Consider the following 23,834-nt stretch of genomic DNA (forward strand, 5'->3'; position numbering starts at 1 on the left):
ATGTTTAGGGAGATTTTTTACAGGTAAAAAACACCTTCTCCAGCAGCACCACTGGGGCGTTCTGAGAAAACTCAATCAAGCACAAATCTCTGGCGTGGTTAATTTGCACCCTGGGCATTCATCTCAGAGAAATCTGGCTGAAATTCTGAGTGTAATCTGAAGGGATGTGAAAGGAAGATCAGCCTCATCCTTTAGAAATCGCTGGAATCCACCAGTGCCCATAAAGAGCTTTTTTTTTCTCCTAAAATCGTCTGTGATTCCAACAAGTGAACATTTCCCAGGAATTCAGCTGCTGGAGACAGATCATTTTTAACTTTTTCACTTCTTTTCCCTGGCAAGAGATATCTTAGCCATCTAAGCTGCAAAATGGTTCCTCTTCCAGATGTGTTCCAGTTCTGAGGACATTTATGGGAAGAGCTACATAGGATACACCTGAACCTCTATCTCCGAGCACACAATGGGGGTTTTATTTCACCACTCATCTTCTGGAGATTCTGTGGCCTGTGGGAAAAGCAGGGCCAGCCAATTTTTACCTCTTCTGATCTGTGGCTGGGTTATTTCCAGGTCTAGATGGACAGACCTTGCACAAACCCAAAATAAAATCAAAATAAAGATAATAGGGCCATTTAAACCCAGGATTAACCCTGAATTTCTCCTCCCTCCCAAATGCAGCAAGCCCTGGGGGGAGCCTGCTCGAAGAATGCTTTATTCTAGGCGTTCATTTTAATTACAACCCTAATTATTTTGGTGCATGGCTATGACCCAGTTAACAAACCCACCTTGGGCATCTCGTGGTCTCCCCAACCCTTCCCGTCTCTGCAAGGAGGGAACCTCAGCTGCTGGCCAAATTATTTTTGAAACAAGCGGTGGAACTGGTTGCTGCATCTTAATGAAAATGATTTTTTTTTTTTTTTTTTTTTTTAAGGAGACATTTCTATGTATATAAACAGCCCTTCCTCCCCAACCTGGTTAGACAAGAATGTTCCTGGGTGTGGACTGCCTTGTATAATTAACTGCACAGCTGGAGCTTCTGATCCCTCAACGTCTGCTCCTTCCTTTCCTCCTTTCCTTCCCCCTGCATCCACCCGGGCGCGATCCGGGCGCGCTGCGGGTGCGTCACCGCGGCAGAGAGGCTCCCTGAGCTCGGCATTCCGGAGCCATTCCTGGCTGAGACGAGGCCCAGGCAGAGCCTGCCTGCCTTGGAGGGCGCTGAGAGACGGGAGCTGGAGCAGAGAGCGAGCACAGACACCCCTGACCCCGTTTAGGCCATGGAAGCGGGCAGCGCAGCCAGGACAAATGGCACCACCAGCAAACCCGAGGACGTCAAGAGCCCAACTGCCCCCAAAAAAGAAGAGGAAGCCAAGAAAGCCACGAGCCCTGGCGGAGGCGAGAAAGAAGCTATAAAAGGCACGGGCGGTGCTGCGTTGGAGACAGGGCAAATCAAGAGCTCCCTCTTCTCTGGGAGTGACTGGAAGAGGCCCATCATTCAGTTTGTGGAGTCATCCGACGAGAAGAGGTCAACCTACTTCAGCATGGACTCGGCAGACTCCAAGAAGATGCAGTTCGCCAGCGGCCAGATCGGAGACATGCGGAGACCGGCCCTGAACTTCCCGGAGAAAGGGGACCTCAGGAAGTCCCTCTTCTCCTTGGATTCCAAAAAGAGCTTCCTGCCTGCTGATGGGGAAGGGAGGAAGTCTTTGTTCTCCTCAGGGCAGATGGGGGACCTGAAGAAATCTTCCCTGCCTCTGGTGGAGACGGGGGATCTGAGAAGACCCTTCAACAAGCCCGACAGAGCCGCGGGCTCCCGGCCCCGTGTCAAGCTCGAGGATGTTCTCTGCGACTCCTGCATCGACAACAAGCAGAAGGCTGTGAAGTCCTGCCTGGTGTGCCAGGCTTCCTTCTGCGAGCTGCACCTCAAGCCCCACCTGGAGGGAGCGGCGTTCCGGGACCACCAGCTGCTGGACCCCATCAGGGACTTCGAAGCCAGAAAATGCCCTGTGCATGGCAAGACCATGGAGCTGTTCTGCCAGACGGACCAGATGTGCATCTGCTACCTCTGCATGTTCCAGGAGCACAAGAACCACAGCACGGTGACGGTGGAGATCGAGAAGGCAGGGAAAGAGGTAATTTTATTCTCCTTTTACTCCTCTTTTTATTCCTCATATCAGCAGCAGCCTGCAGATCCCAATGCCACACCACAGCCTCTGCTCCCCAGCCTGCAATCCCTCCTCAGGTGGTGCCTGGGATGGAATCCCTGGATGCAGTGGTGGGAAGGGTTCTGTGGAGAACTGACATTGCCTGGGTGCTGTTCCCATGGGATTGTCGTTCTCCTGAGCCTGCTGGAGCAGCACGGCGCTGGAGTTGTGCCGCAGGCTGGATTTAGGGATGGAGATCCTAGTTGCCAGCACACCTGACTTCCAACAGAGGCTGAATCAAAGCCCCAGATTCTAAGTTTTTTAAAACATTCTTGAGTTTTGACAGTGTTTGTGTGGTGTTACCCACAGAAAGGTGCTCAGGGTCAGCACCTCCAGAATACAAATTGTCAAATCAGCGGCTGCTCAAGTTACTCATGGGCACTGATATTGAAAATTGCAATCTCAGCTCCTTACAGTGAGATTAGGTTTTAGTTTTGTTGGTTTTTTTTTTTTTTTTCTTTTCTGTTGTGCCACACCTATGGAAAGAGTCTTTTGAAGTTTAAATGGAAAAAAAAAAAACCCCAAACCTTGGTGCAAGCAGAAAAGCTGATCCTTTCCCCTGAGGTGTTGCTACAGCAGGTTCAGAGGATGGACATCCAGGAAGATTTCACTAATGTCTTTCACTTTTGTTTGCTCAAAGCCTCCTGTTGTTTGTTTTCTGGGTGGATGAGGAGGATTTCACTTGTTCTAGCAAAAAAATCAGGGTCTCACCACGTTTGCTGCTGCTCATCTCCATGGTAAAAGCAAGACCTGGCTTAGAAACTTTCTAAGCAGACAGGACAGGAGAGATGCCAAAAAAGAGACCTCTAAAATAATAATTATATTAAACAACGTGCCTGGAGTCACACAGTCAGAACCTGGAAGGGCACTAAGGTTTCCTAAACCCCAAACCAGTGCTGTGATGTGGTGACCAGGCAAACACAGGTTGTGAGAAATTTTTGAGTTCCCTTAATGGGAAGAACAATTTTACTCTTTCTAAGGAGCTGGGGAGATTTATCTCATCAGGCTGAAAGAGCATCTTGTGTAGAGCTTATCTCTGGCTTCTCTGGTCTTTCCTTGCCATGTCATCTCCAGCTTGCAGCCTCACTGAAACCAGACAAAGCCTTTTCCATGTCTCAGACAGCCTTTCCCAAATTCCTGCAGGGCTTGCCAGCCTGCTGTTTGTTCCATAATTGCCTGTCCTCGTGGTTTTGATGCCAGCCCTGAACGTTCGGAGCTCCAACATAAATTTATGGCTGGTGTTTGCTGGGGTGTCCAATTCCTGCCTGGAACAAGGTGAACAGCAGCTTCCCGAGGAAGCAAAGCTGCTCAGATCCTTCCTCCTGGGGCTGGAGACACCTCCAGCACCCTGGTTTTAAAGACACAACCTTGGGCAAGCAGAGAAGTGGGATTTAAATGCTGTTTGATTCCTTTCTCAGAGTCCTTGTGCCACCTTTAGCTCTGCTGCTACTCAGCCTAAAGGATTTAGGATTTATCAACATGAATCATGCACATGTGCGAGTTTGTCCTGACAACGAGTTTGATCATGCTGTAACTCGAGCGAGCATTCACTGAGACAAAAACAATTAGCACGAAAGCTGTTGCCTACAAGTGTTTGTTCCCACCCCTGATTTATTCACCAGAGGTGGAGCCTCAGCAAGAGCCACAAAGAGCAATGAATATTTCCAAGCCCCTGGTGTCTAACACCTCTTCTTATCAAATCAGCCCAGCTGGAATGTGACCACAAATTGGGAGAGTGGCTGCTGCTGCCCTTTTGGAAAGGATAAGCACCAACCTCACACCAGGTCACATCCCTGTTTTCCCAGCTTGGCATCCCAGCAGCTCCAGAGTAGCTTTAAATCCTCCAAATCCATCCTGCCACTGGAGCTGTGACCAGAATAAAGCTGTGTCTGGACAGAGCCTTTCACACAGTGCTGGATGTCCAGGATTTATCTGCAAGGATTTCCTCGTCCCTGGCTGTTGTGTGACTCCAGAACTGCAGAGCATTCCAGAGCTGGGCTTTGTTTTGCTGCACTGCCAACCTGGGAGCTCAGCGATTTGGTGGCACCAAAGTGTCACAGAATAAGCCTGGTTTGGGCACATCTGCCCTTCAGTTCTGCAGAATTAATTCAGATTCCAGCCTGTCCTTGCTGTGGGCCTGTAGGGAAGAGAGGAGTTGTGTTTAGAGCTGGGAAAGCTCCTTCTGTGGAATTAGGAAACCCTGCTTGTCTCAGGGAGCAGACAGAGAAGAGGAATGCAAACCAGCAGAACACAGACACCTATAGTTAGGGCAGTGCAAAGCCTGATATCTCTGTCTCAGACAGAGAACACATCTTCCACTTCTCAGGAGCCTGGGGTGAGAGTCACTCACCCCCTGTTCCTGCTGAGCAGACACAAGTGAAAGGCACAGAGACATTTGTCCTGACTTCCCACCCAGTGCTATTTGCGTATTTTACCCAGCAAACCTTTAATGCTCTCCCCAGATCCACTTTGCATTCGTTTCCTGCTGCAGCTTTAAAGTAAGAGTTTGCAGCAGAACCAGTACAGAAAAACAGCCAGGAGAAGGTCTGTGAGGCTGAGTAATAACCACTCACACTTGAAAAGTGAGAATTCTCCTCAGCAGCTTGTACAGTTCAATAAAACCCTTGATTTATCAGCAGAACCAGAGCCCCCCTTGGAGCCAGCATCCTTCATTCTGAAAGGGGATCCTTCATCCCAAACCTGTTTTACAAGGCTGCTCTCCAAGGGAGACAACTTCACCTCTGCCTGCCAGTCCCAGAGCTGTAAATAACCTGGCACTGCCTTCCAGCACCAGCCTTGGTGCTCAGCATGCCAGGGCAGCTCTGCTGAAAAACACTTTGATTTGGGGTTTTTTTTTTCTGTAATTCTTTATCCTTTAAAGCAAAGTTCACCGTGGGTACAGGGAGCTGCTGTGCTGGCTGTTCCTCCTTGCCACAGAGCAGCTTTGAAAAGGAGGGATTTCATAAAGGCTGAGCCAGGCTTTGAAGGAAACCATCCACAGAGATGGATCCAGAGGGATTCCCATCCCTGCATCACTTTCACTGAGCAGACAGCAAACAAAATTAAACCTTGGAAGGGTTTGGGGCCCTTTCTCACTGCTGCAGCGTGGCTGTGAGATTTTATCTGCACCAGCTGTGGTTGCTCTGTGGACACAGCTCCAAATAGATGCTCTTTCTCCAGAGTTTCCTACAGGAAGGACACTCTTCCCAGCTGGAAATTGGAATACATTTGTCTGTTTGCCCAAATTCTGCATTAATCCTCTACACTGAGGACAGAACCCAGGGAAAATCCACTTGCTTGCAAGCAAGGAATTCTCTCCAGGCTGTGCAGAGAGACTCAGCTTCTCCAGTGGCATTTTATAGGACGCTGGCAGAGTCCCCAGAGGTTACAGCCCTCTGACACCCAGCTTGCCTAACAGAAACCGAGATGGGAAACTGCTGTGAAGCCAGCAGAAATCACATCTCCAACAACTCCCTGACTTTTCAGGGGACAACGAGTTGGAGCAGCGCTTCTCCAGCTCGGTGATTTCCTCTGGGTTTAGTTAGCAGAGCTCTGCCAGGTTTGGGACACAGGAGTGTTCCCAGAGCTTTCAGGGCATGATGCTGCTTGTGCTGCTGCTGCCTTGCACAAAAGCACTTGCATCATCCTGCAGGGCTCTTAATCTGCCATCTGCAGCTCCTGCACAGCAGCAGAGCTGGGTGCAGCTCTGCAGGTCTGGATGCACACTCTGAACTTTCACTGGAGCCTCTTAACTGCCCTAATTAACTGAGGCTCTAATAGGGGATCCAATCTTAGCTTGAAGGTTCTCAGTGCCTTCATTTCTCAGCCTGCTCTGCTCCAAAATTGTCTAAATCTGGATTTCCTGGATTTTTCTACATATAATGCAGTATAATAGATGATATCTATAATATATAATATATATCTATATATAATTTAGATATATATAATATATAACATATAATATATAACATACAGAATATAAAATTTAAAATAAAATATATGATGTGTAATATATAACATAGTATATAATATATAGCATAATAGACAATAGATAATAGATAATAGATAATATATTAATATATTTATAGAATATAGAATATAGAATATAGAATATAGAATATAGAATATAGAATATATAACATATAATATATAATAACTGTTCCTGTTATTTCTGCTCTGGAGGGACCCCCACAATGGGGGTGTTGCTGTATTATCTCTCATGGGGGCCTTCTGAACCCCAAATCTTCCAATGGATTTGTTCTGGATGGTCCATCAAGGATTTTTGAATCTGGAAAATCTGAGAAATATGAGGACAGATGGGAGTTGTGTCTCAGGGAGTGAAGCTGAGGCACTGCCTGTCCCTAAGACCTGTGGCCCCCATGCTGTGACTGTATCTGTGATGTACATGGGCAGCCAAAGCAACCTTCCAGGCAATGAAAAAGGTCTTAGAACCATCAGGAAATCACCTCCTGAACCCTTGATGTTGTGCTCCACCTCCAGAGCATCCTTCCTGAACCCTTCTGCCCTTGCCACCAGTTTTTCCACTGTTCCAGAGTCTTCCTGCACCTCTCTTTAACATTTTTTCTTATGTTTAGGGTGTTTTTTGTAGCATTTATTTAATTTTTTTTTAGTATTTATTTAACTTTTTGCAGTATCCCCACAGTCACATCTCCCTTGGCCTTGCTGGAGCCTGTGCTGGTGTTTCCCCTTTCCCAGACCTGGCTGAGTGTGGGATTTGCATCCTGGCTGTTGGGACCATCTCTGTAATTTCCATTTGCAAGTCACAAATCTCGCTCCAAATTGTTGCATGCTCTTAAATGGTTGTTACATCCCACACCACCTTTCTGGGGGATGTTTGAACTGCTGAGAGTCAGGATCACTTTCACAAATAATAGCTCCCAAAATTCCTTGGAGACACATCTTAATTAAAAAGGACTATAAAAGCAGAATATTGTTATCACCACCTTCCAGCCATCACCTGGTATTTTATTTTCCTGTCATTTTCTCTGCAAATCCCTTGAGTTTGGGAGTGTCTATGTGGCTGTGAAAGTTCTGCTCTTCCCCAAAAATGCCTTCCAGTCTTTCTCTGTAGGATTTCACTCACATTCCTATAAGGATGTCCTGATTTTTGGGGATGAGGAGGGAAATAATTGCTCTGGAGATGAGCTTTTTACTTTACAAACAATTAATGCCACCTGGATGCAGCTCTGTGGCTCAAGGAAACAACTGAAATTTGGGTGTAATTTCTCACGTTGGTTAATGCAGTGGATAAATGGATCTAAAATATTTTCCTCTCATTGCATTTCCCTGCTGTGCAGAGTCTTGATGAACAGGACATCTCCCACTGCACGTGGGAATGGAAACCAGCAGGAATTCCTCCAAGTCACTGTCTTGAAAATGTGAAAATTACAGGATCAAACTCCTGTCTTTGTTCTTTTGATCGGCAGCAGAGCGGATTTTCTCACCTGGAAGCCAGTGTGGCTTCCCTGGTGCCACAAAATCCTTTCCTGTGTGCCCTGAACCCCTGGAGAGGATGAGAATCAGCTCATGGCAGCGTTCAGGCCACTACTGAGGGTGTGTGGATAATATTTAGAAAGTCAGTGCTCTCCTAACTCCTAAAAACCATGTGAGGATGCAACTTTTGTGGCACTGAGACACCTCTGAGCACACTTCCCTTTTTCCTGCCCGCTTTTCTAGTGTTTTATAAGGCAACAAAACTGCCATCCAATAATTCTCCCTCCATAAACAGAGATTTTCCAAACTGGAACAGCTGGGGCTGATGGATCTCAGAGCAGCTGTGCTGGATTCCAGCTCCAGAGGGTGTTCAGACACTTGTCTGGCATCAGGACAAGGGCTCCTGCCTGGGCTGGTTCACAGCCTCTTCCCTGCTCTTCATTTTGAGTGGGGAACTGAAAACTTTTAAACTCTGATCAATAAAGACCCAGATTTTTGTGTTCCATTAAGTTCTTGGATGGACAGCTGGAGTGTGAGAGCGGATTTATCCATCCACGCCTCTAATTGCTGGCCTGAATTTCAGTGGTTTGGGTTAATCCAGCCATTTTCCAGAAGATCCCACATGAGCAGCAGGTTCTCAGGACTCTGCTAACATGACAGAACACAGGGAATTTCTGCCAGCTCTCAAATTCCTCAGCAGCTCTGGGCTGGGTGTCCCACAGCCAGATTGCCTCCAGCCATGGCTGAGAGCAACCTGCACCCACATGAAATGCAGAAATGCAGAAAGGCTGGGGCAGGATCTGTGGGGCAGGGATGGAGGATGGGAATGACCCAAGGAGGGGCTGCTGGAGTTAACAGGGCAAGGCTTTGCCAACATCCAGGTGCTGGGCTGACCCAGGGAAACAGTGTGTGGTGTCCACAGCTCCACTGCCACGAATTCCTGTGCCAGTCTCAGCTCTGAGCTTCTCTGGGAAGCCACTGCACAATGAAATGCAAATGAATCCCAGCGAAGTTGCTGATCTCAGCCAAGCACGTTGACTACACCTCTTCCCTCCTCCTTTTGTGGCTTTTATTTTTTTTTTCTTTTTAATTTTTTTTTTCCAAGCATTCCCCAGCTCCATCGCTACATGAAAGCTCTCAATTCAGAGCAAATTAATCCACAATCCTGTCTAAACAGAATTCCTGCCGGAGGCATCATCCTCTTGTTGCAACACTCGTCAAACGTCATTCCGTAATTACATGAAAACTGTTATTGCTGCACAGGCACACCCTGGGCTGGGCCCTGCTCTGCACACACAGCTGAATTTTGAAACAGCTCCCTTCCCCTGCAGCTCATGACTCCCATGTGATTAAAAGCAGCACCCTGACAGCCTGGGAGGTGGGTGCTGCTGCTTTGCTGAGGGAGCTGAATCTGCTGGGCCGGTGCCCGTTGCAGCCCGGACCTCCCCGCTGCTGCCTTCAGCACACCAGGGCTGCTTCAAGTGGGCCACCCTCAGCCCCAGCTCACCACCTCCCTCTCCTCTCCTCCCCACAGGCCGAGCTGTCGCTGCAGAAGGAGCAGCTGCAGCTGAAGATCATCGAGGTGGAAGATGAGGTGGACAAGTGGCAGAAGGAGAGGGACCGCATCAAGGTGCGTTTGAGATGTCCAGTTCGCCTCTTCCTCCTGTAATCACCAATTTCTTCTCCCCTTCTCCCACATCCCTCTCCTTTCCTTTCCTGCAGTTCTTCCTCACTGCATCCCCTCCCCGGCCTCTATCTCATCCCTGTCCCAAACTCCAAGCCAAATCTTGGAAACAACAACTCCCACTGAAGTCATCTTGCGACATTCCCTGCGGGGAGATCAAGCCCTGATACAGAACCAAGGCACCTCCCTGCTCTGGCTCCTTTTTTTAGGTCCTTTATGGCACTTCCATCATCAGTAGCCAGGCAGATTTAGAAACAAAAAATCCACAAATAACCTGCAAAAGGGCTCTGGGTTGCCCAAACTGAGATAAGACAGCAGGAGCAGGAGAATTTACCCAACAAACATCTCATTTATGGTGGAACAGCTTATTTCCATGCTGAGAGAGGACTCCTTTATAATTCTTGCACTGTGGTAAGGGTTGGAATAGAGTCACGGTGTTATTTTTTTCATTTATAGCCTAACTGAATAAAGCAGTGAAAGCACAAGTTGGAGACACCCCAGAAAATTTGCATAATATTAACAGGCAAAGCCATTCTTCTTCCTTTTATGTGGTGCAAGCACATTGGCTCACCAGCTCTGCTTTTCATCTGCTTTATTATTACTATTATTATTATTATTATTATTATTATTATTATTGGAAACCTGACCTAGAAATTTTGACTCTCAATATAGTTACATCTTCTTCTTCTGAGGAATATTTCAGAGGCACCTCGAGGTCAGGCTTGTAAAAATTGTTTCAGCACCTTTCATCCTTTGAAATGGTGGGAATTTGGTCCTCAAATTGTCCAGGAGCCAGAACCCTGATTTAGAAGGTTACAGAGTGTTTTTAAGTATCACCTGTGAGTGCAGGAATTGAAACAGGGACAGAATTGAAGCAGGGAAGGCAGTGGCCCTTTTGGATTGCATCCATGTGATTATTGCAGGAACAGGTATTGCTTCTCTTGGCACAACTTTCCTGCAGCTGAGACTTGCATGGCTGGAGTTTCCATACTCTAAATGCTGAATCCTTGGATTTACCCCTCTCTGTGTCTCTCTCTTAGCAAATAACTCTGAAATTTTAATATTTTCTTGCTCCTCTTTGCTGCTGCCTCCTCTCTCTGCCCCTTCCCCATCCAGAATTACACCACCAACGAGAAAGCCACGGTGGACCAGCACTTCAAGGAGCTGATCCGTGACCTGGAGAGGCAGAGGGATGAGGTGAAGGCTGCCCTGGATCAGAGGGAAAAGATCGCCTCAGAGAACGTGAAAGAAATCGTGGATGAGCTGGAGGAGAGGGCGAAGCTGCTGCGGGAGGACAAGGAGAACAGGGAGCAGATCCACCAGATCAGCGACTCCGTGCTCTTCCTGCAGGTGACAGAGACCTCATTTCCCTTTCCTTTATCCCTGTGAGGACGGGATTTGTCCCAAAGACAATCCCAGAGAAGTGTGAGATGGGTGAACCTTCCCCAGTTCACTCCACACCCACGGCAGGGATTCAGCTGGAAATTTGGAGCTGTCTCTGCTCTGGGAGGTGAGGAGTGGACTTGGACATGGTTTTTATGGGTGGCTGCAAACCATGGACAGAACATTTCCCTGCCCATCTTCACTGCTTTCCTTTGCACTCTCAGACTCCAACATCAACCAGCTCCCCCAGATTCAGCCTCCACATCTTTATGCTCCTCATTAACCGTGATCCCTTTTTTTTTTTGGCAGGAATTTGGGGCTCTGATGAGGAATTACGTGCCACCTCCATCCCTCCCAACCTACAGCGTGCTCCTGGAAGGGGAGAGCATGAGCCCATCCATGGGGCTGCTCAGGGACGACCTCCTCAACGTCTGCATGAGGCACGTGGAGAAGATCTGCAAGGCAGACCTGGGCCGCAACTTCATCGAGAGGAACCACATGGAGAACGGTAAAATAGCCCAAATATCCCCCTCCCCTCCCTCCCTGCTTCCCTGGAGTGCAGGGTCAGGGGTGATGAGGATGATGAGCACTCCTGATGAAGAAGAAAGTAAGCAAAGACCTGGGGGGGAAAGTGGGAGCAGCGACTCCTATAGCTGGAATTAATCCTGGAATATGAGAGTTATCAGAGCATGAATTCTGGAATATCAGAGTTATTCTAGCACTCCTATGTGAGGATGAATCAGCTGAGCTGTCAGGGATTTAGGGTGTCTCAGGCAGGACACCAAACTGGCCCCACTCCCCTGATTCTTGGTTCATTCCAGGTTCATTTTAGGGTTTCATGTTTAGGATTTAATGGGTTTAGCCACCTCCTGTGTGCAGCCAAGAACAGCCACCCTTCCCTCCTGCCCTGTGCCAGGCTCCAGCAAGCCCCTGGAAGTTTAGCAGAGCATTTTCCAGGAGGGGAAACTCCACAGATCTGCTGAGGGCCAAGGCAGCGGCACAAAGGTGATGTGGGATGGCAAGTGTGAAATCTTATTTGTACAATCATGGGGTGCTGGTGTGACATCAAACATTACAAGTGCAGGGTTTCAGCCTCTGCTTGCCTGGCTGGAGCATGAAATACCCTGCAAGCACCTGTCACTGAAAAGGAAATATTTGAAAATCTAATTTTCCAAGTAAAGAGGGCTCTGTTTGGGTGTTCAGCTACAACTTGAGCTGGAATTACTCTGATCATTCTCCCTGCTCCCCTTGGGAGAGCTTTCCTGCCTGCCCTGATCCAGGGTGTTCCCCACATTTCAGTGATGTTTAAGGTGATCTTTAAGGTGAACAGAGAGGTCACAGCCGACACCACAGCGCCAAAATTAATCTTGTAAGTTTATAACCCACTTCCTCACAATTAGCTGGGAATAAAGGGCTTGTCTCACATCAGGCTCACACCTAAGATTGGGACAGGGCACCACAACGGGGCTGTGCTGCCTGAGCTGCCCAGCTCTGCCACAGGCAGCCTCTGTAACCCTGGGCACGTTGCCTAATCCCAGGGAATGACCTCTTGCAGGAGCAGCAGGGATGGCAATGAGCGGTTATCTCACCTGGATGTAATCTCCCAGTCATTGAGGAACCCCAGACACCAGGACAGCAGGGGGTGATGTGAGGATAATGGCACCCTGCCCTTCCAGGAGGATGTGGGAGTCCAAAAGGTGCAGGAATAACCTCAGGGACAGCTCATGCAACACAGGCAGCTGAGGAACTCTGCTGCAAATCTGCAAAATCACTGATAATTCACTGAAATTCACAGCCTTTACTGGACACCCACCCTATATTAATCATTACACTGTCCAGAGCCATCATTCTCCATCAGACATTAATTAAATGGACCTTCAGGTCCTTCTGGACCAACCTTTCAGGGATCCCAGCGTGCTCAGGATGCACAGCAGGTTTTAAAACTCTCCCTGCCTTTGAAGTAGCACCAGAAATTGAACACTACTTATCTTTCAACACTGCAAACATTCCTATTTAAATTCTCAACACTCCACGTGCTCCAGAATCACCGAGAAATTTGACAATAACTCAATATCAGTAGATGACAAACAGACCCAAAAATCACTTTCTGTGCATTTTTCTGTCTTTGTTCACCTGAAGCTGTGCAGAATTTCCGTCTGCTCGGATGCGTTTTGCCAGTCCTGGATCATTTTCCTTGGACATTTTTAAAACCCAACAAGGTTCTGCAGCTACTCAGTTCTGGTAGCTCAGGATAAAGCCTGATTACTTCTTGATTATTTTAATTGGGGTCTCCTCCATGACGCCAGAAGCCCTCACTGTTATTTGAAACCCATGGAACTCAAGTGCCAAAACCATTTTTAACTCCTTCCAGAAACCTGGGTGCTTCCAGGAGCTTTCCCAGGGACACAGCTTGGATTCTGCCGGAATGACAAGCTGGGAACAGGTGGGAAATGTTATTTATGGCGAGTCCCAGGAGCTTCAGAGCTCTCCTTTCTCCAAGCCATGGTTACAGATGAAAGAGGGCAGCACTCTGCATCCAGTGGCTGCGAGGGAATTAAATCCATTAAGGAACTGTGGAGTTATTAACTCGGACTCCCCCTGAGTCACTGCAACAAATTCATTTGCAGCTGGCTTGATCTTCTACTGTAAAAAACTTCCCAGGAAGAAATATTATATTAATGGAATGAAAGCTGCTTAATAGCAGACTCCAAAGGGAATCCAGGTCCTTTTAGTTGTCATAACAGGTACCTACGTGGCGAGGAGACAAATAATCAGGGAGCTTAAATAGCACAGAAATAAATGGGAGAAATAAAAGGAAAGTTTGTTCAGTGACATGAGAATCAAGGAATGGAGCTATTTAAACATCAAAACCGAATTTACTTCCTTGCAGAGAACAATAGGTTTATAGAGGCCTTCAAAGAATGTTTTTTATGAGCAAGTGTAGTGATAAAACCTCATTTCCTGTGAATCAGTGTCAGAAATCCAAACCCAGGCTGTGTAGGAGTAAGTTTGATCCATGAAACCTGAACCAACCACCCTTGTCCAAGACTTTTGAGCTGTTTGCAACTCAGCTTTAGCACCTCTTCCTAAAAAGTGGAGCAGCCAAGCCATTTAACCCTCCCAGAACTGATTTCTGGAGCTTTAAAGAGTGGCAGTTCTCCATCAGCCAGCCCTGTGCTCAGGTTGAACACAAAAAGGAGCCAAACTCAAACCTCTGGAGTCATTTTTAGCCACACTGCAGTATTTGGGCAAGAAAATGCCTCAACCCTCAGGTGTCCCTGTGGATTTTAGAGGATCCTGTGTCTGCTGCAAGGCTGAATGCTTCAGCTGGGCTCTGCCTCTCAGGGAACATTTTATTTTACACTCTGGGCAGCTCCAGAGCTGCTTCAGCTCCCAGGCAAAGATCCCACAGGGGGATTAAAGACCACCAAAGTGCACCCCCAGCTCATGCCCTGCTCTGCCTCTCCAGGGGACCACCGGTTCATGATGAACAACTACGAGTGGAACCAGCCTGACAACCTGAAGAGATTTTCCATGTTCCTGTCTCCCAAAGGTACGGCATCCCAGAGGTGGGCAGGCTCCCTTCCAGCTCAGGAAAGGAGCTTCACTCATGATGTATCCCAAAATTTGCTCTCCCTCACTTTTCAGATCCATCCCTCTGCACGTTTCCTCTCCAGCTTACAGAATTCTGACAAGGTTTTGCCTTAAACCAGGCAGAAAAGGTTCTCAGTTTGATGGGGAAGAGCTGGAGTGACTGAACTCTATCCCAGAGTGAATATAGTGGAGTTTTAACACAGGTTACCAGGATAAAATCTGTGTTTTTCTCCACCCAAAGCTTATCTCTCTGTTCTATCAAGTGAAAGCTGCACTAAGCATTAAGATTTTACTTTCACCACCAAACATAATTTTTCCTTACAGGGAAAAGACAGAAGAAGTGAGGAATATGTCCTAAAAAAAAAAAGAAAAGCAGGAGTCTGGAGTTCCTCTCTGAGCTCTGACGAGCCCTGGTGATTTATTTATGTCCCACTTGTTGTGTGGCCGCTGCAGGATGAATTTTTGGAGTGAACCAATGTTTCCAACACCTCCAGCTCTAAAATCACACTTAGCATTCCTGAATTGGCATCCAGAGCAGGGAGCTGGGAGTGCTGAAATCCCAGGCAAGGCGAGGAACAAAAGAACAGGAAGGGTGGCACCAAACAAGTAACCAAATTTCAGCCCTGTCCTTGAGCTGTCAGGGAAATTCTGCTGAGACCACAGACCTGCACCCAAAACTTTCCAAGCCTGAGGGAAGTTTGAAAATCAATTCTAGCATTGCACAAGCTGAGCTTATCTCAGCTTATCTCTACCCAAAATGTGGAGCTTTCAGGTGGAAACAGCCTCAAAGGCATTTAAGGAGTGTGGCAGGGAGGAACACTGGGCAGTGTCATCCCACCTCTGTCTGGGACTGGGATAATGCCCAGCCTGGCAAAAAGGAAGGGAAAAAAGAAGGAAAAAGCCATTTTGGCTGTGGCACAGCATGGCCAGTGCTGTCATGAGTGCCTGAGCTTCCCTCTGCTGCTCTCTGGAGCTGCTGACACCTGGGAGAAGAGGTTCCAGCTGGGATCCAGCATTCCAGCTTCCTGAAAATCCAGGAGGGATCTCCAGGCACTGCCAGATCCACGTGGTGGTTTGTGTCCAGAGCAGAGTGAGGGCTGCACAGCAATTCCCCTCTTCCTGCACTGGGCTGCTGCTTTATTCCACCTCCACATCCGTGTTTTCCTGGAAACACCGGCACTACTGCCTTCCAAATTACTCATTCTGTGTTTTCTATCGACCAAGTGACTGTGGCCAAAACAAGCAGTGATTGCACACAGAGCCTGTGTGGAACAGGGATTGGAACAGGGATTGAAACAGGGATTGGAACATGGATTGGACCCCAGCAGGGTCAGGGCTCAGGGGTGGCAGGGAGGATCCAGCTTCTGGAATCACGCTGGGAGGGATTTGGGGAGCAGGATGAATCAGTAGGCAAAGCAGGAGATGTGAGAGCCACTTGGCCTGCAGGCTGGCTAGCCAAGGATTGCCTGGTGAATAACACAGCATCCCCAGCATCATTTAACTCTCTGTGCCCCGTGCACCAAAGCCCAGCAGTGCAGCTGATTGCATCTTTCCTAAAGAATCCCAAAAAGGGGAGGGAAAAAAACCTGAGGACCACCCTTTGCGTTGTGCAACACTCCTGGAATCCTTCAATATCTCATGGCAGCTTTGCTACACACCCTGTTTCTGGCTAGGCTGGGTCACTGCAGGTTCTGCCCCAGGCCACAGTGCAAAGTCTGTTTGCTGGACTGAGGAATGCTCTCTGCTAATTACAGCAGCCCAAACTGAGGAGCTGCTTGGATTCCAGCTGAACTTATGGGGTTTAAGCCCTGCTTAAATTCAAGGAGACTTCCACAGTTCTTGAGTTTCTTAATAAATGGCTTCAAACTGAAAGAGAGGAGGTTTAGGTGGGATATTATGAAGAAATTTTCCCAGTGAGGGTGGTGAGGCCTTGGCACAGAGAAGCTGTGGCTGCCCCTGGATGCCTGGAAGTGCCCAAGGCCAGGTTGGATGGGGCTGGGAGCACCCTGGGATAGTGGAAGGTGTCCCTGTCCACGGCAGGGGCTGGAACAAGATGATTTTTAAGGTCTCTTTGAACCCAAACCATTCTGTGAGCCAATATTTGCTTGCAGGGATGACAGGATGAGGCAGAGGGACATAAAACATTTCCAGCACTGCCTCAAAGACAGAGGAACAAGCTGCTCCATGCTCCTTTCTATCCTCTCCCACTAAACTTTCTTCTCCTGATGTGTCAAAGACTTTGGCCAAAGCCAGGAGATTGGAAAAATCATCTTGAAAGTCTTTGAATGAAAAGTAGAAGGGACTCAGGCACACAGAGAGAGAATTGTGTGAACAGAAACACATCGAAAACAGAGAAGCAGCCCACAGGATGGCAGCAGAGCAGCTCCAAGAATCCATCTTCTTTTGCTTTCCTGGGAGCCCGCCGCCTCCCCAGAGGGCTGCAGCAGCACCAGTCTGTCCTGGTGGAATCCTGGGGCACACACCTGGCACAGGGCTGGGAAATGTTCCTGTCCTGGTGTCTTTGGAGCTCAGAACCCAAACCTCTGCCTGCAGAGCTCTCATGTTGAGTACTCAAACCTGAGTTGGCAATTCACTGCGGCTCTGAGAGCTCTGCTCACTGCAGGAGAAGCCTGTTCCCTGTTCCCTCATAGCCAGGGATAAAACCCGGCTCCTCCTCTGCTGCCTGGGCCCAGGTTTCTGTTTTGGGGCTGCTCCCAGCTCGGTGGGGACCTTTTCTAGAGCAATGCCAGGTACAGGCCTCTGAGGCAGCTCATCAGGAGCCGACTGCTGAACTGGATGCTCTTGTTTTACAGCCAATTTCAACCCACGGTCATGGGAATTTTCCTCCTTCCAAGCGACTGAGGAAACACTTGGTACGGGTAATTCCGCCTTCAGTGTGAGAGGATCTAACCCCCCGTGCCACAGCTTTCTGCCTCACTAACCCACCTTTCCTGCTGCCCCTCTCGGCTGCCTGGCACCTGAAAATCCCAGCTCCTGCCGGGCTGCCAGCACTGCCTGAGCCCAGGCTCTCGGTGCTGTGCTCAGAGGAGGGAAAGGCATCCCTGCTTCTCCTTGTTCACGCAGAGAAAGGAGGTGGAAAGCACAGGAGGCAGTTTGCAAAGATCCCCGGATCCCAAACGTTCAGAGCGCTCTGGGGAGGTCGTGGCAGAACCAGGAGGAGGCTCCAAATACCCTCAGCCAGTCTCAGAAGCACAAGGTGCTTCTTCCTACCACACCTTTCATTCCTAAGTTCTCAAAGACACAGCCAGGCCCACGTTCATGCCTTTTCTTCCCAGATCCCCATCTTCCTTTTCCAACATTTTCCTCCTTTGCTTTATTCCTACAAGGTCCAGCCTTTCCCTTGGTGCTGGAAGCAGCCAGGGCCACCCTGCCTGGGGAGCTCTGGTGACTCAGAGCCACACCTCAGCCCCTCCTGCTTTCCAGGCAGGGCTGTGTCCCTCTCATCTCCCCGCTCAGATCCCTCCTGGCAGCCAGAGCCCGAGCCCGAGGAGGCCAGGAGGGGAAGCTTTAATGGCAGTGGGGTTTGAATGAAGCACTGCTGGGAGGCAAGGGCAGTGCTGGAGTCATCCCTCCTGCCTCTGGAGGTGCAAGAGCTGCTGCTCCAGCCACACCTGCGCTCTGGGGCTCTGGGGAGCAGAGCTCTCCCCGCCGGCAGCGCTGGCATCACCTCACACCCACACACTGCTCCATCTGTCCCTGGGACAAAAGGGACAGGCTGTCCCTGCCCGTGCCCCCCCAGCCAGGTGCCACAGGTGTGTTTGGAAATGCCCCCCTGGAGCCCCGTGGAATAACACAACCTCTTCTGTCTTCCAGTAGGCAATGGCACTAAGCTGCCTTTTCAGTTCTCCTCGGTGGGACAGAATCCGCCCGGTGACTTCAGCAAACAGTCTGATGGGAGCCTCTTCACTAAGACCGGTACTAGGAGCTGAGTATTCCCTTCCTCCTGCCCCTTTCGAGGTGACAAAGCCCTGAATCCTGCTCTGGCTTCCTGGAGCAGTCCCACACCTTGGCCTGACTGCCAAGCTCTCTGCACGGGAGCGACTCTGCTGAAGCAGAGCAACAAGGAGTGTTAAAAAATATTAAAGTTTTATCTAGGAAACAGCTGGAGGGATTTTAAATTTTGTTCGTAATGGGTAGGGGATAAATTTTAGATGATTTTCGAGGAAGACACCGTGACCATTTGCCCCTCTGGTTTCATCACTGAAAAATAACACAAACAGCACAACCTTAAAAAAACACCCAGTGTGAGCTGCCTGGCCTCCTTCACCAGAACCAAACCTCTCCACCACCTCATCACCCACCCAAGGTGGAATCCAAGAGCACCAGAAGCTGCTGAGCAGAGTCAGGGCTGGTTAACTGGAGATGGTGGGGCCGTGGTGTGATGCCCTGAGCGTGGTGCTGCAGCCAGGGCCAGGGCAGGGCTGGGGGGCTGCTGGGGTTTGGGGCTTGCCAAGCTGCCAGAGGAGCTGCAGGAAAGTCAGGCTCAGCTCTTGCCACCAATGAAACAGCCTGCAGTGCTCCAGAGAGCCAGAACGCTGACTTGGGGACTCGAATGGAATCGGTCTGATTGCATTCCACCTCCCTGCATTCCTCAGACATTTTAATTAGCCAGGCTTTCTTCCCTGCCTTTTCCTGCCTGATTGGGTGGTGGATGAAGCATCTGTCTGACGGCTGTCTGTCCTGTCCCACCCCGGGGATGGATGCATTTCCATGTTGAGCAATGCAATACTAATGAGGTGGCACTTCCAGTCCTGCTGCTGGTGCTGGGGACAGGGGGTGGCAGTGGCAGGGGCTGACCCAGCTGTGTTTTGTGTTGTCACAGCCTACCCTTCCATCGTGAGGCACCAGTCTGCAAAGGTGACGCCACAGACGTGGAAATCCTCCTCCAAGCAGTCGGTATTGGTAAGAAAAATAATGATTTTTCCTTGGGAGAGCTTCAGCCTGTTCCAGGGGGGGCTTCAGGAATAAGGATGGGTCCTTTGGAAATGTGGAAATAAAAGCCCCACTGCTCCTGCTCAGGATACAGATTAACCCCCTTCACAACCTTCACAGCTCTAATCAGTGCTGCAAAAATGATGTTCTGAAAAGGTTTTGGCCTCAGATTTGACGCAGAAGATAGGAACTGTGCAAATCCTGTAAAACGATCCTGACAGGACTTTTCCTTCCTGGAGGGGTGACACCCACAATGTGGAAATGACACCAGAAAGAACCACATCACAGTGCCTTGCTGGTCATGTCCTGCAGTGCCAATGCAGGATCAGGGGTGAGGGGTCAGAAATCACCACAACATCTCCCAGCCACTCGTTTGACACCCATCATGGTAACAGGCACAGGGCAGTGATGTTTTAGGGCTTGTAGTCCCAAATACACAAATGCACTCCCTCAGCAGCACCAGCTTCATCTGGTTTTATTCACACTGTGCTGCATTAAGGCCTTGCATGATCTGATTTAAGATTCTCGAGCTTCAGCCACCACAAATGAAACATTTATTATTATTATTATTATTTTCTTTGTAATTTCTGAGTGCACATTTGAGAGAGGTGATTTACTGTTCTGGGGAAATGAGGCCTGCAAGGAGCAGAGGGTCAGGAATGAGAGCATTCCCACACTGAGGGAAACTCTCCACAGGTAGAAAGTGGCTGCCTGAGGATTGCAGCTGGATCTGCTCCGTTTTCAAGACTCCCCAGGAGGTGAATTCCTGTGGAAGGGATGTCCCTTGGCAGACTCTTCCAGGAAATCCAGCCTTGAGCCTCTAAAGGTGCTGCAGCAAAGTTCTGCCATCCCTTCTGCCTTGGGTTTGACCCTCTAACACATCATCACCCACATCCATTGTGTTCCCAGTGATTTTTCCTTTATCCCCACAGAGAAAATCTGGGTAACCTCTCCCACCCTCCCTGCCCTGTCTCCCTTCCTCTCCCGTGCACGCATTTGCAATGACCATTTCCTTTTTATAGCCAATTTTCACCACACAGGCCTGAACCCAACAATTGAGCTGATAAATACAAGCATTTAAAAGCACCAAAATAGAAATACATACTCCAGGCTGCAGTATCTCTGCAGGAGCTTTTATGGTCTATTGGGCCAATAATCTGGCTTTTAAAATAGCCTTAAATGTGTATTTAAGTAATATACATTCTAAAAGGTCTGTAAATATGAATTCTCACAAAGGACTGCGCTGTTTAAGGAGGAAGGTCTTTTTCACGCCCAGGGAGCTCTTTTAAATGAAGACCCCCCTCTTTCATATCTTAATTCTGTTGGAAATTAAAGCCATAAAATGAAAAGAGTCTTGACAAAAGATTGAGCAGGAGGTGCTGAGCACTGACCAGGGAATGGGCTGGGGTTGCTCTGCCCTGCTGTTCCTGATATTAAAAAGGGCTGCACTAAAAGGGGCCTGTGGGGTCTCTCCCACCTTCTATACGTGAGAACAAACCTAAGACAGACTGGGCATTAAACCCCCCCCATTTTTTTCCTGAATTCCATGGCTGTTCCTTCAGTGGTGGGAGGATATTCCCACCCAGGCTGGAGATTGTGCCTCTGTGATCCCAGCAAATAAATCAGCTGCTGTTTTTGCAGCGTGAGGCTGCACAGCTCTGCCTGGTGCTGCTGGCTGAAATGGGGCAGATCAGAGTGAAATCCCTGGGACAGGTCCTGATGGCATGAGATCCACTCAGGGACTGCTGCAAACAGAGCTGGAGAGGCAGAAAATGCCAATTCCTGTTGGTTCTGCCCCATCTCTCCACTCGTGTTTGTGTTTACACAAACACCGGGTGCTGCAGCAGTGCCCCGTTGTGTGAGAACTCCCAAGCACAAGAGTTTGGGGTTTGCCAGCCAGAGAGCAGAAATAAACCCCACACAACTTGCATAACTGTGCGTGGCTCCGAGTGTGACAGCTCCCCTGAGCTGTCAGGTTAGTGAGCAATTAAAGCACACTGACAGAGGCATAAAAATAAAGGTGACATTCCCCTTCTCCCCCCCAAAACAAAACCCTCTCATCAAGCCGTGAGTCACAGTCTGAGGTTTTTGCATGAGGCATCATTTGGCTCGGCAGTGAGGGCCATGCAAAGCACGTGTGTAAATCAAACAGAAAAATAAAAGCCAAGTTATTTGCATTTGATGTCTCCAGCACCTCCAGGAAGGGAAGGAGGCAGTGCTGCTGTCCAGGAGGAAAAGCTGGAGGCGTTGAGGCAGGGATTTGTAAGGTGTGGATGGACGGGTGAGGTGCAGGGGGTCAGGAAAAGGAGGGGGGGTCAAACTGACGTGCCCCAAATTCTCCCTTGCAGTCACATTACCGCCCCTTCTACGTCAACAAAGGCAACGGAGCCACCTCCAACGAGGCCCCCTGAGCTCCTGAGGATGTCGGGGAGAGCCGGCAGCGCTCGGAGTGAAGGCTCAGCTGCGGATTTTCATGGATGTACCTGCTACTCTTTTAACCCTACTGCTCTAATCTCTGCCAGGGCCAGGGGAGGTGCAGGAGGGAATCGCCTTTCCCTGAGCAAACCAGGACTTTTCCCCAAATCACCCGCTGGCCTTGAGAGCTCGGCAGGCCTTAACACCCTCTGCTGTCCCCTCCTTGTCCCCTCGCTGTCCCCAGCTGCTCTGCCCCTCCCGGGATTGCGGATGCTTGGGTGGCACCCCCTGCTAGGCAGCTGTCCCCCTGTCCCCAGAGCTGCTAAATCCTGGTGGAGGCCCCAGCTGGCTGTTCCCAAAGCTCTTCTGAGCTGGGTGTTCCCAAAGCTCTTCCCAGCATGGAGAGATCCCAGCTTTTCCATGGAGAGATCCATGGAGCTTTTCCCGTGCCTCTCCACGCTGGGGACACCCAGCTCCCTCTGGGATCAGATCCCCTGGTGGCATCACACGTCCCCAGGGTCCTCCATCAGCTCAGCTCTGCTCCTCACCTGCCAAAAAACCCCAGCAGGATTTTTCCAGAGCTGCTGGAGGAGGGCAGGGAGGCTTTCCAGCCCATTAAAGTGCCCCTCCAGCCACCGTTTCAAATTAAGAAATAAAAAGCAAATCCATCCTAGTAATACAAGATTGATTAGATGCCATAGGTGCTGGGTGCTTTTCTGGTTTGTGGTGGTTTTTTCTTGATTCCCCTAAACCAAAATTGATTTATATACTGTAGTTCAGGTATTTTATATTTTATTTTTTCCCTGCAGTGGGCAATGAGAATTACTGCCACAGCTTTTTGCTCAGGATAATATTTTTGTATTTGTCCCCTGGACAGATGAATCACATCAAGGGCTGGAGAACCATTCCATGATCTCCCTGAGGGGATTTTCCTTCTCCATGGACAAGCTGAGGGGTTCAGTCCATGCCAGGCAGGGGGAGAAATGGGAATAAGAGCCCTGAAATGGTGAAAACCAAGAGCTAACAGCTCCTTTTCATGGTTTGCTCTATTCAAGCAGCTTTGAAATGGCTTCCCCCTACTTTTTCCTGCTTGCAGCACCTTGCTGAGGGAGGTCCCACCTGAAAATTCCTTCCTGGCTCATCCTTTCACAAAGATACTCACGGCTTTTTAACACAACACCTCACCCAAAACTCCTGGGGCTGGATGTTGGTCGCTCCAGAGCACTTGAAATGTCACTTTATGATGATTTTCTTCCTCCCCCCCAATAAAGACCAGAGTGGGGAAGGGGCTGGCGTGGCAGGGCAGGATGTGACAAAAGGGATGTGAAAAAAGGGATGTGAAAAAAGGGATGGAATCACTGGGTTTGGCACTGAGGGGTTTGAGGATGTGCATGAAAGGATAAAATCAGCCCACTCCAGCTCTGTTTGCTCTTGAGCAGGTCCAGTAAAACCTTCCACCACCTCCTTCTTAAGCTCCAAAACATGGACACGACCCTTCCTGCTGCTCCTCCTCCTCAGTTTGGATGTTAAAATCCCCTGTCCCCCTGCCCTGAGGACACCACTGTCCCTTCCTCCCGCTGTCCCCTGCCCTCTCTGAGCCCCCACAGCCCCTTTGCTCCCCTTCCCCTCCCCAGGGGCCTCCCCCAGCCCTTGCAGACCCAAATTCCCCCCAGGAATGGAGCTGCTCCCTGTTTGTGCCAGCCCTGGAGGACGCCAGGACCCTGCTGGGGTGCCCCAGCCCCTTTTCCCCCCGGGATGGGGCACATCCCAGCCCTGTGGTACCTCTGCTTCCCAGGGCTTTCCAGCGAGGCTCTGAGGTGGGCAGGAACTGTTTGGATGGTGTTTTGGTCAGCAAAGCCAGAGGGATTCCTCCTCCTCCTCCTCAGACAGGACGTGGCTGCGCTGGTGATAAACGAGATGTAAACGAGGCCCCTCAAACGCTGCAGAAATAAAGGAGAAAGCTCCATGTCTGACCAAAACCAGCCTGCTGAGCTCTGTCTGTGGCGTTTTTGTGCTCTCAGCGAGGCTGAGTCTCTCCAAATCATCCTTTCTGTGAGCTTGGGGAACCCGTTTTCACTGCTTTTTGGATGTTTAAGGTCAGAGGAAATTCCCACACCCTTGAGGGTCAAAAGCTGATGGATTTTCTAGCACAACAC

At 49.4% G+C, this 23,834-nt stretch overlaps 1 protein-coding gene across 3 annotated transcripts; it reads left to right on the forward strand.

Annotated features, from left to right (window-relative positions):
- Positions 1–1,268: 1,268 nt before the first annotated feature.
- On the forward strand, positions 1,269–23,622 carry TRIM29 (tripartite motif containing 29). 3 transcript variants are annotated; one of them, XM_058857047.1, is made up of 9 exons: positions 1,269–2,123; positions 9,184–9,279; positions 10,450–10,683; positions 11,026–11,224; positions 12,356–12,358; positions 14,186–14,380; positions 17,124–17,214; positions 19,155–19,233; positions 21,612–23,622. In XM_058857047.1, the coding sequence occupies exons 1-9, from the start codon at positions 1,269–1,271 to the stop codon at positions 21,672–21,674; spliced, it is 1,815 nt and encodes a 604-aa protein (XP_058713030.1). In that variant the 3' UTR covers positions 21,675–23,622. The 3 variants fall into 3 exon arrangements, with proteins under 3 accessions (XP_058713030.1, XP_058713029.1, XP_058713031.1); XM_058857046.1 differs by lacking the exon at positions 12,356–12,358 and adding an exon at positions 18,145–18,246 and having other exon boundaries at positions 14,186–14,269; positions 17,124–17,183; positions 19,154–19,233; XM_058857048.1 differs by lacking the exons at positions 12,356–12,358; positions 17,124–17,214 and adding an exon at positions 18,145–18,246 and having other exon boundaries at positions 14,186–14,269; positions 19,154–19,233.
- Positions 23,623–23,834: the final 212 nt, after the last annotated feature.

The sequence above is a fragment of the Poecile atricapillus genome, chromosome 25 (assembly GCF_030490865.1).
Source record: "Poecile atricapillus isolate bPoeAtr1 chromosome 25, bPoeAtr1.hap1, whole genome shotgun sequence".
NCBI classification, from domain to species: domain Eukaryota; kingdom Metazoa; phylum Chordata; class Aves; order Passeriformes; family Paridae; genus Poecile; species Poecile atricapillus.

Bases quoted from the DNA above. Each gene is read 5' to 3' on its own strand.
- TRIM29 (XM_058857047.1), top strand. From the start codon at position 1,269: ATGGAAGCGGGCAGCGCAGCCAGGACAAATGGCACCACCAGCAAACCC. The intron at 2,124-9,183 runs GTAATTTTATTC...TCCTCCCCACAG, and splicing joins TCGAGAAGGCAGGGAAAGAG to GCCGAGCTGTCGCTGCAGAA. The intron at 17,215-19,154 runs ATCTAACCCCCC...TGTTGTCACAGC, and splicing joins TCCGCCTTCAGTGTGAGAGG to CTACCCTTCCATCGTGAGGC.